Here is a 10,448-nt window from a genome sequence, read left to right on the forward strand (position 1 = left end):
TCTCGCTGCGTTGTCGAGTTTATTAAAAGAAAAAAAATGGATTTTAAGATTGAGTTTTGCCGAATGTGCACTTATCGATTCGATGGTACTTCGTTTCATTGGGCTCGTTAAACATTATGATAACAAGAGTTATCCTTGTGAACGAAAAAATTAGAAGAGGGCAGGAGAGGAAAGGAAGAAGGAAAAGAGAAGGAAAAAGGAGAATCCCTCCATTGGTAAGTGAATAACACGATAATTGCACTAATAATTTTCCTAAAAACTTTTAAAATTCCGACTTGGTTCGCGTAAACGTTCGCGCGGACTTAACTGCTGACGATCCGCAGCTTTGCAATTCCTGACTCGCATATGCACGAACGCACATGTACGTACATGCGGACATCCATCATCAAGGACGCGTGAGCCACGGACACTTATAATTCGATACAATTCGTACTAAACTACTACTCACCACAGCAATTCAAATTCAAGAGTAAAACCTATTTCTTTATACGTTTGATTACTTTTTCTCTTTGATATTTCAATCAACATTTCGACTATATTAAATTATGCTGATTCACAAATAAACGTAATAATTGAAACATTCATCTTTAGTCGAGTTATGGACGCGCGCAATTCAACTAAAGATGAATGTTTTAATACACACATATATTGCTTATACATTATGTATTTTACACGTAACAACAATTATTAAGTAGTTTTGCCCACATTTACCGTGGATTAATTAAAAAATGTTTATCAAGTTTATATATATAAACTTGAATTATATAGCCTACAGGCCTTGAGAGCGGCCCAATAATTATTACACCTCTTTGATTATTTTATGAAATGATTCACACCAACTTATAATTTGTATTGACTCTCATTCTCGACGACAAAAGTTTGCGCTATCATTAATATTCATTATTATTCTTGATTCATTGTCGTTGAAACGTGCAACAAGGAACTGACGATCTTCGTGTCGGCCGATCATAGAATTGTTCTTAGAAGCGGGATATCGATTCTTGCCGAAGAGTTCCGAAAGCAGCCGAACTCGTCGCCAAAGTGACATAGAGTGTATGTGTGAGCGCACGAATGCGTACATGCTAGGAGTGGTACGCGGTGGATGGTGGTGAGTCGATGAGCTTGGTACAAGGTATTAGGGCCGTCAACGGTGCTCACCGTAGTCGGGTTTATTTTCCGCATTTTGACATCGCGACGCGTCGCATCGTACAAACATTTTCCATCCCGTTTGTGTCGTGGAAATCGTTACTATCGTCTCGATATATCTGTGTGTTAAACGCGATAGATGACAGTTGATGCTAGACGATAGATGAAACTAGATAGACGATGAACCAAGTAGACGCGAGGTAGATGATGGATAGACGGCCGTAGAGACGGCAAGTTAATAGGAGATGATAGTCCTTGCGATACACAATAAACGCGATAGACGGTGGGCGGAACGATTGTGTGGTGATTTGCAATAGGCCATACACGATTTCACAGCGATTGATTTAGCAATATTTCGTGAATCCACACTAGCTTTAGTGCTATTTCTATCATTTCTCGCCTTTATAATTAAATTGTCTCTCGAACATTCGTGTTCATGATTGTGATCAATCTATCTTAATCTTTCACGATCTTGCTGTTGCTAGATAAATCTCGTTGCAAAGTTGTAACAAAGATCGATCATCGTGGCCTAACCTTGAAGGCGTTGACTCGCCACGATTCGATCGCCTGACGAGAACGCATCTTGAGCTCTTTCTAACTGTTCAGCCGATTCTTTCAACATGGTCACTCCTCAAACTCCAGGTAAATGACTGTCAACTACATTATTAATATAAGTATGTCTGTCAAACAGGGACACAATGTCATTTTTAGCAACTACACACGCTGTTCTTTTTCTGAGCTAGCTTGTCGACATGTTGTAATATTAGCAAAATTTCCCATAGCTCTGATAAGCTCGAGTCTTTTATTACTGTATCTCGATAAATTAATAAATTTTATCACATAAACTACAAAGTTTTTCTTATATAGGAATAGACCCCTGGGTGATACAGCCTAGAGAAAGAATGAGATATCAAGAACAGTTTGATTCGTTGAAACCAAACAATGGGATTGTTACCGGAGAACAAGCTAAAGGATTCCTTCTTCGATCCCAACTTCAACCTGCTATTCTTGGACAGATATGGTAAGAATGTTATCGTGTACAAGGATTGCGTCTCTAATTACTTTGAATGTACAGAACTTTTTGTATCTGATGTGTCTTGAGCAAATTTCAAGAATTAATGGCAAATCACCTGTACTACACCAGATTAACGCTGCTACGTATAAAGTATCCAAGTACAATGGCATAAACCTAATGAAATAATAAACTGCTAAAATAATTCAGCGATATTGTCATTGGCTACTTAATCGTAAAAAATGTTTATATGGTTTTTTTTCAGGATGTACCGATGTGAACAATTGAATTAGCTGTAAGAGAAATACAACACAACTAATCCTTTGTATATATATATATTTATATATATATTGCAGGGCATTATCGGATACAGATGCGGATGGAAAAATGGATATAAATGAGTTCAGTATTGCGTGCAAGCTGATCAATTTGAAATTACGCGGTTTTGAAATTCCCAAAGCATTACCACCTATTCTTGTGCAAAGTTTGAAATCCTTCTCAACTGGTACGTGCATAGATACGTATACGCGTGTATCGAATACATGAGATTATATTTCAAGTGACATTTCAGTTGATACCAGTCTGACTGGATTGACAAATGGATCAGCTCCCTCGCCAAGCAATATTGGTTCTCTAGTGAATTTGAGTGGTCATCAAGCAATACCTCAAAGCACAGTATCCGGAGGTACATCACATCCTCTTATAGGTAATACATTATTTGATGTGTATTTTGTTTCAATACCATCATCATACTTTATATCTCTCGATCGACTTTGCAAACATGTTTCATTACACATCAACAGAGGATAATAATCGTAAACACCTTTTTTTCATAATTATTTTTGTGAAAACACACGCATATATATATATATATATATCGTTTCTCAAGTAAGATTTGCTACATTTGTTGGATTAGGTCAAACATATCAAACACGTAGACATAATATACCATTGGTATTCTTCGTATTATCGCAATGACATCTGCTATTGCCATAAATTTATTTCACTACGAAATATATCGATTATCAGATGTAAGTTTTATCCGTGTTACTCATAATACATCATACTACACAGCATTACAACAAAGTAGACAGAATATGGCTGCACACGCTACAACTCATATACCGTCAAAGCCACCTGCTCGACCTGTGCCACCTTCTGTGGGTATGTCAACTATATTGAATGTTTCGTGTGTGTATGTACTTCAATTTGTGTTCCTCTTTTCCCGAAGTCTATATCCGATGACTCAACGGAATGCTCCGAGTTAATTTAATTTTTTTCACAAAATCGCTTGAAATTTCGTCAAAATAATAAGGATATCTTATTGGAAAATTTTTTCTAACTTGAAAGCATAATTTTATAAAAACTTTGATACTATAACACTTTCCATGTTTCTATATATCTCACATTCTCGCGCTCGCTCGATCAATTGCATGAAATTAATTTTACAAAGTTGTTTCATCTCTTTTGGTAATCTCACACGCACACACACACACACACACACACAGAGTGGACACGTAAAAGAATATACGTGTGTTCCTTATATTTTTTTTGTATCAAACAACATATTTCAAGAGGAATCACTCCTTGTTGAACTTTTATATAAATAATAAGCTAAGAAACGAGAAAGAAAATATGAATATGTGCGCATCATTGCCTATATAATTGTCATATTAAAAACGTATCAGTTTGACATAAAATGAATTACTTGAGAAAACTGTAATGTTTTATATTGTGGTAGCTTTATGAAGTACGCAATTCACCTGTGTCTACTTGAAATCTTTTTTGCCTTATTAACAAGTATAGAAAGGCCTAGTAGAGTTGGTTACAAGTATACAAATTTTAATGAGTAACCATGTGATCAACAGAAACGTATTAAACACAAATGTATATTGCACATTATATTCATTCTAAGGTTCGAACATTTTCTTGAGATATTTCAACGTAGGAATAATCACAAGTGAATGAACCACATTGAAAGGTTATTCGTAAATCACAAAACAATTGTAATTACTAGAATTTTCACTTACCAAAGAGATAACATATTCTTATTTAACATTTCGTCGTACATACTTTATGCATTTCTCTTTATACGAATTGTCAATGCGGTTTTAATAATATCAGCATTTATTCATTTTTTACTTGTCGAATAATACTTAATTTTTTTCATGCCGATGAAGGAATCGCGTCTCCCCTGAGTACCGCCGCCGTCGGTGGTCCCCCGCAAAGGCCCGCACCACCCGCAAATATTGGTACGCGCTGATAAATCTTTATTATTATCACTCCAATGTTTATACTGCATGATTGATGCAACGTGCGTAAAATTTGATTAATATTTCACCTATTGTCTCTCGCGAAAGAAGATATAAAATTATATTTTATTAGGGAGTAACTTTACGTCTGCGACGAGTGGCCCGCCTCCAAAACCGGCACCACCTTCATTTCCAAATAGTCCTGTTGCAGCAGGTATTTCGCCGATAAAGGTCCCGTCATCCTCCGCCGGTGCGTCGTCAGCAGCCAGTTCTTCTGTGGTTCCGTCTGCTGCATCGGGTAAGAAAATTCGATATGCGCTTCGAGGATCAAACTATTTGATACTGCATATTTGATTCGAAACGCTGGCTATATATGCTTCGTATATAATTAATGTACAATTGGGATTTCTTTACTAAGGTATTCCAACGGTAGCGTCGATCGTTCCTTTCGACACAAATCCCATGCCAATGACTGCCTTTAATATGACACAAGCATTGCCAACACAACCACTATGTACCGCAGTTGCTTCTATGACCGGAATTCACACCGTTGTACCACCACCACCACCACCAATTGGATCGATAAATACCGGTACATACTAAACTGCGAAACAACGTTTTGTGAGTTTACTTGCATCAATTACAACTCGTCAATTCGATTGCCAACAAATTTGATGTTCTTTATCAGGTACTGGAGTTGCTACCTCGGCATTAGCGTCCTCGACAAACGGTACAACAGCAGCACTAGTCAATGGCGCTATTACGCAAACGCCGGTATCTACAAATACTCCGCTAAGCACAACAGCACGTCCACCAAGTATAGATAGAGTAGGCTCAATGGATTCACAGCATAGCTCAGTCAGTTCCCCACAGTCTGCAGAATGGGCGGTACCACATCAAACTAAACTAAAGTATACTCAGTTATTTAATACTTGGGACAGAACTAGGTCTGGCTTTCTATCCGGACCTCAAGCAAGGAACATCATGGTGCAATCGCAATTACCACAGCCTATACTCGCTCAAATATGGTATGAGTCATTATTACATCATCTTGATGGAATGGAGAACGTTCCTATCATCTTCTTCCATACTCTCGAATGTATGTTGACAGGGCTCTGGCTGATATGGATTCAGACGGACGTTTGGGTTCCGAGGAATTTGTTCTTGCGATGCATCTTTGTGATATCGCTAAAGCTGGTGAAAAAATACCTACGGCGCTTCCGCCAGAACTCATTCCACCCACATTTAGACGGCAGCGTCAAAGCAGTTTGTCCCAAAATGCGACAGAAAATATTGATCCGTTGGCAGGCATGCCACAGGTGCGTGAGTATAGATAATCGATTGATCGTGGAATTAATTTCTCGCGAGAAAAGAAAGAAACGATAAAAAACGCAAACTTTCCTAGACTTCATTCGAGGATAAGCGAAAGGAGAATTTTGAAAAGGGTCAAGCAGAATTAGAACGCAGGCGTAAAGCGTTGCTGGAGGTTCAACGGAAGGAACAAGAAGAGCGTGAACGAAAAGAAAGGGAAGAGGCCGAGAAACAAGAGAAAATAAGGCGAGTAAAATATAAATTTATCGCGAATAGGCAATTATTCTCAACTCGACGTTGAGACATGATCTGATCTTTGATACAGACTGGAACAGGAAAGACGAAGACAAGCGGAAATCGAGAAGCAGATGCTGAGACAAAAAGAAATTGAACAGGAGAAGGAGGAACAACGAAAACGCGCGCAAGAACAAAGAGAAGCGGCACGCAAGTAAATGTTTTTTTTTTTTTTTTTTTTTTTTTTTTTTTTTTTTTTTTTTTAACTAAATTCGCTGTTACAGTCACGAGTTTGTATATAAATTGATACGGTTTCTCTGAGATAGCATTGTTTTATGTGACATGTAGGGAAATGGAGAGACAACGACAATTAGAATGGGAACGACAAAAATCGCAAGAATTACAAGCGCAAAGACAAAAAGAACAAGACGTTCTTCTCAAGTTAAAAGCAAAGAATCAGACCTTGACCATTGAACTTGGAACACTGGTAAGCCACTCGGTGTAAGCCTACTGATTTATCGCCAGCAGCAAGAGGGAGGACGTGAATTGAAACATGTGTCTTTTCACAGAACGATAAGGTGAAAGAATTGTCACAGAAGATTTGTGATACTCGGGTAGGAGTATCAGGTGTTAAGACAACCATCGATGGCATGAGATCAACGAGAGATACACAATTGCAAGAAATGGCCGCTTTAAAAAATAAACTGCGGGAGCAAAACCAGAGATTGTTAGCATTGAGTCAAGAGAAAGCACGTATTGAAGCGAAAAATAAGATCAATTCGGCGCAAGATGCCGCTGGGCAGGAAGCTATTAAAATGGCATTCGACAATAAGCAAATTACTCTTAAGCAAATGAAGGATAAAATAGTGGATTTACAGCAACAGGTATGTAGTATCCGCTGAGAGAGAGAGAGAGAGAGAGAAACGCGTGCTGAGGCAAAATTTTCATTGACATCCAATTCCAATGAATATCTTGAAATCAATTTTTTTTCGTTTTCAACAGATTGATTCGAAAATGTCCGACATTGAAAATAATAATGCCCAACTTGAAGACATTAAGACACAAATGAAAAATCTAATAGCAGATTGTAAGCAGCTTTATGTGACTTTCGACGAAAAGAAGAAAAAGGTGCTCGAACTCAGGGCAAATAACGTCTCGTCTGCTGATTTTGCTACATCCGCGTGGGGTGACAATGCTTGGGACGATGCGCCCACTGTAGCCGGCAGCGGCGACGACGACACAGCTTGGCCTGTCAATGACGCTGCTTTGGCAACTGACTCCATGGATGAAACTGCTGTCAATGGTGTCACCAAATACAGAGCTCTTTACGAATTTGTGGCGCGAAATCAAGATGAAATTTCATTTCAACCTGGTGATATCATACTGGTAATTATCAAGATTTCGACGAAAAAATGTTGAGCGATTATAAAGAGATTGATTTAACACAGTGTAATACTATACGTATGTGTGTATTTCATCTATCTATCTATCTATGGTATAGGTACCACCTGTGCAAAACGCTGAACCAGGATGGATGGCGGGAGAAATACGCGGTCACACTGGTTGGTTTCCCGAATCTTACGTGGAGCCAGTGGATACTACCAATGGCGCTGGCGGACTGGCTGTCTCTGACAACGAACGGGCTTTCATACAGCAGGATAGTGTAGAGAAGAGAACATTAGAGTCAGTTTATATTTCGTATGCTGCTGCTGCGTCAAGAGTGTTTGTCTCTTGATCAAGTCGCTTGATATGATATTTTCGGAATTACACACAGGGGTATAGCGGAAGTTCCGGAGAATGTATCCGATGCAGGATCATTAGCGGGTGAAGCTCCGGTAGTGGAAGCTATTATACCTACTTTAGGATCAGGCACATCTTGTGATATACAAGCCGTTACCTTGTTTCAATACCGACCTACCACGGAACAACATCTTTGCTTTGAGAAAGGAGAGACCGTTCATGTTTCTGAACAGCAGGTATGCGCGCGGTATCCACGCATACACACGCGGAAACGTTTTTCATAAAACGCGCGAATGACAATACCAATTATACAGAATGAATGGTGGTACGGTGGTTCAACTAGTACTGGAAATAACGGTTGGTTCCCCAAATCGTACGTCAAAGAGACAAGCAGCAAAGATACCTCGGCTGATGGCCTTAATGAATATTACGTTGCACTTTATCGATACGCATCGGCGGAAGCCGGTGACCTTAATTTTAATCAGGGAGAAATTATATTGGTTACGAAAAAGGAAGGAGATTGGTGGACTGGTTGTATAGAGGAGAAAACTGGCATTTTTCCGTCTAATTATGTAGAAAAATACGACGCTCCTCACCAGGTATGACATCAGGAATATCTCTTATAATCGCCAGTTTTTTCAGCTGTTGATTCGATGTTGCAATTAATCGCCCACGTTCAGTCGATAGAAATATTTAGCACACTTATTTTCTTTGCTCCATTGAGAGCCCCTAATATGAATGTGTGCAATTAGGAAGGGACGTCTACTAACATTCACGAGTCCAGTGTTACAACCGCGGAAACAAGGAACGCAGATTATGAGAGTGCTGCCCCGCCGACAACTGCGGGATCTGTAGTACGTGTCCAAATAGCTGCTATTATTCATCTCTATTGACTTTTCTAGAGATCTGAATGCTAATTTGATTTTTCACGCGAAGCTTGTTTTATTAATGCCCTCTGAACGATAAGATTGTAGCAAATTGGAGAAACGTGTTAAGTGCATTAGCATGTATTTAACAGGTAGAGAAAACAGAGGAACAACTGGAAGATGAGAGAGCAGCAGCTGAGGATAGAGAAGAATTACCCGATTTTACCGCTATGGCTGCACAACAGGTAAAACGATATAATTATATCATTAATATCGCTCCGTGTCGTACAAGACGTATAATTGTGCTTATTATTTCTTTTATGCTACTCACACATCTCGTATTGCAGTATCACAAGGTATTTGATTTATATATTATTATACACACAAATTATGACTGTGTGATATTCATTAATGGCGTCTTTTTCACGCGTCTGGCTATATCTTTTTCAAATTGCGACAAAGTTTAACTATATATTGACTATAGGAAAATTTTTTAATATGTACTCACTGAAACATCTCCTCCTCCCTCCTCCTAGAGAGGAAGAAAACCAGAAATTGTTCAAGTTATCGCACCATATCAAGCAACTAGCGCGGAACAATTGGACTTGCAACGAGGACAATTAATAATGATTCGTAAAAAAACTGACAGTGGATGGTGGGAAGGAGAGCTTCAGGTAGAAAAATTTTTTGTTTTATCACTCGGTTGTGTAATAATTAAGACGATCCGTTTATATATAGGCACGCGGTAAAAAAAGACAGATTGGTTGGTTCCCAGCAACTTATGTAAAACCTTTGACCAGTAGTAGCAATAGAAGTACACCTGTCTCTCATGGATATCAAGATTCTCCAACGGATCCAAATATCGGTAAATATATTCCATTAATTTTTTTTTTTTTTATACATGATTATATTAGATTACAATTTGCAAGCCTATATGAGAGATAATTCTTATAGTCTATATCTATATAATAATATTGATTTCTTTTTGCTTGTAGAACGGGTTATGGCTCTGTATCCCTATCAAGCACAAAATGAGGACGAATTAAGTTTCGAAAAGGGCGACGTTATATCAGTACTTGGTAAAGAAGAGACTGCATGGTGGAGAGGCGAGTTAAATGGTGTATCTGGTGTCTTCCCGAGCAACTACGTGTCACCTATGTGTAAGTAATTTTTTTTTTTTTTTGTAAATTGCTCAAGTCGATCTAAGGATTATTTTATGTCTGCAAATGATTGTTATAAGCCATATAGTCCGGACACAGTTCGATTCGCTACATTATATTACTTTGTCCGCGAATTAACTGCGTGTGAGCGCGTGTTGATATTAGACAAATGTTTGGAAGAAAAAAGAATAGAGAAAGAGAGAATAATACAAAAAATATATATACATATAGATAGATGGAATGTACAAAAGTCTATCAGAAAAATGTGAAATATACAACTTCTGACTACGGATAGGCGGACGATTGTCAAGTGTAACAAAAGTCTCAGTTAAAACTACTATTTATATTACTTCTTTCTTATTATCGTCTCATTATTATTATCACGTTATTGTCATTATCATCATTGTTACATTTCGGTCTTACAACTTTTGTTGCTGTCTTTTTTTATGTTGCACTTTATCTTATACAGTTCTTAGTTATTTATTAATTCGTAAAATAAAGGAGAATAGAGTAAGTTTTATATATATATATATATATATATATATATACAGTCACGTAACTTTAGAAACCTAAATATATAAAAAATAAAGCAAAATGTTCCGGACAAACGTAGAGTTTAAAGGAGGGCGTAAGTTAGTGACGTCAACTTCATCGTATAGTCAATAATTATAGGTTATTTTAAAGTCAACTTTTTGTTTTTTAATAGAATCAGTTTTTTTCCGCCCAG

The 10,448-nt window shown here is 37.9% G+C and overlaps 1 protein-coding gene across 8 annotated transcripts in view; it reads left to right on the forward strand.

Moving 5' to 3' along the window:
• Positions 1-174: 174 nt before the first annotated feature.
• Positions 175-10,448, forward strand: part of LOC106742260 (intersectin-1) — a 19,240-nt gene continuing 8,966 nt past the window's right edge. For 2 of the 8 annotated variants that reach the window (XM_014615022.1, XM_014615024.1), the window contains exons 1-25: positions 324-1,108; positions 1,632-1,788; positions 2,014-2,167; positions 2,515-2,663; positions 2,730-2,864; positions 3,233-3,322; positions 4,339-4,410; positions 4,544-4,708; positions 4,829-5,002; positions 5,099-5,438; positions 5,522-5,729; positions 5,816-5,967; positions 6,047-6,169; positions 6,304-6,442; positions 6,525-6,839; positions 6,958-7,341; positions 7,457-7,638; positions 7,730-7,931; positions 8,010-8,294; positions 8,448-8,549; positions 8,714-8,806; positions 8,909-8,917; positions 9,098-9,235; positions 9,300-9,426; positions 9,557-9,721. In XM_014615022.1, coding sequence (XP_014470508.1) covers positions 1,767-1,788; positions 2,014-2,167; positions 2,515-2,663; positions 2,730-2,864; positions 3,233-3,322; positions 4,339-4,410; positions 4,544-4,708; positions 4,829-5,002; positions 5,099-5,438; positions 5,522-5,729; positions 5,816-5,967; positions 6,047-6,169; positions 6,304-6,442; positions 6,525-6,839; positions 6,958-7,341; positions 7,457-7,638; positions 7,730-7,931; positions 8,010-8,294; positions 8,448-8,549; positions 8,714-8,806; positions 8,909-8,917; positions 9,098-9,235; positions 9,300-9,426; positions 9,557-9,721 — 3,925 coding nt within the window. In that variant the 5' untranslated portion in view covers positions 324-1,108; positions 1,632-1,766. The other 6 variants (XM_014615018.1, XM_014615019.1, XM_014615020.1 and 3 more) reach the window with 6 other exon arrangements.

The sequence above is a fragment of the Dinoponera quadriceps genome, unplaced genomic scaffold (genome assembly GCF_001313825.1).
Source record: "Dinoponera quadriceps isolate SergipeBrazil2010 unplaced genomic scaffold, ASM131382v1 scaffold628, whole genome shotgun sequence".
NCBI lineage: Eukaryota > Metazoa > Arthropoda > Insecta > Hymenoptera > Formicidae > Dinoponera > Dinoponera quadriceps.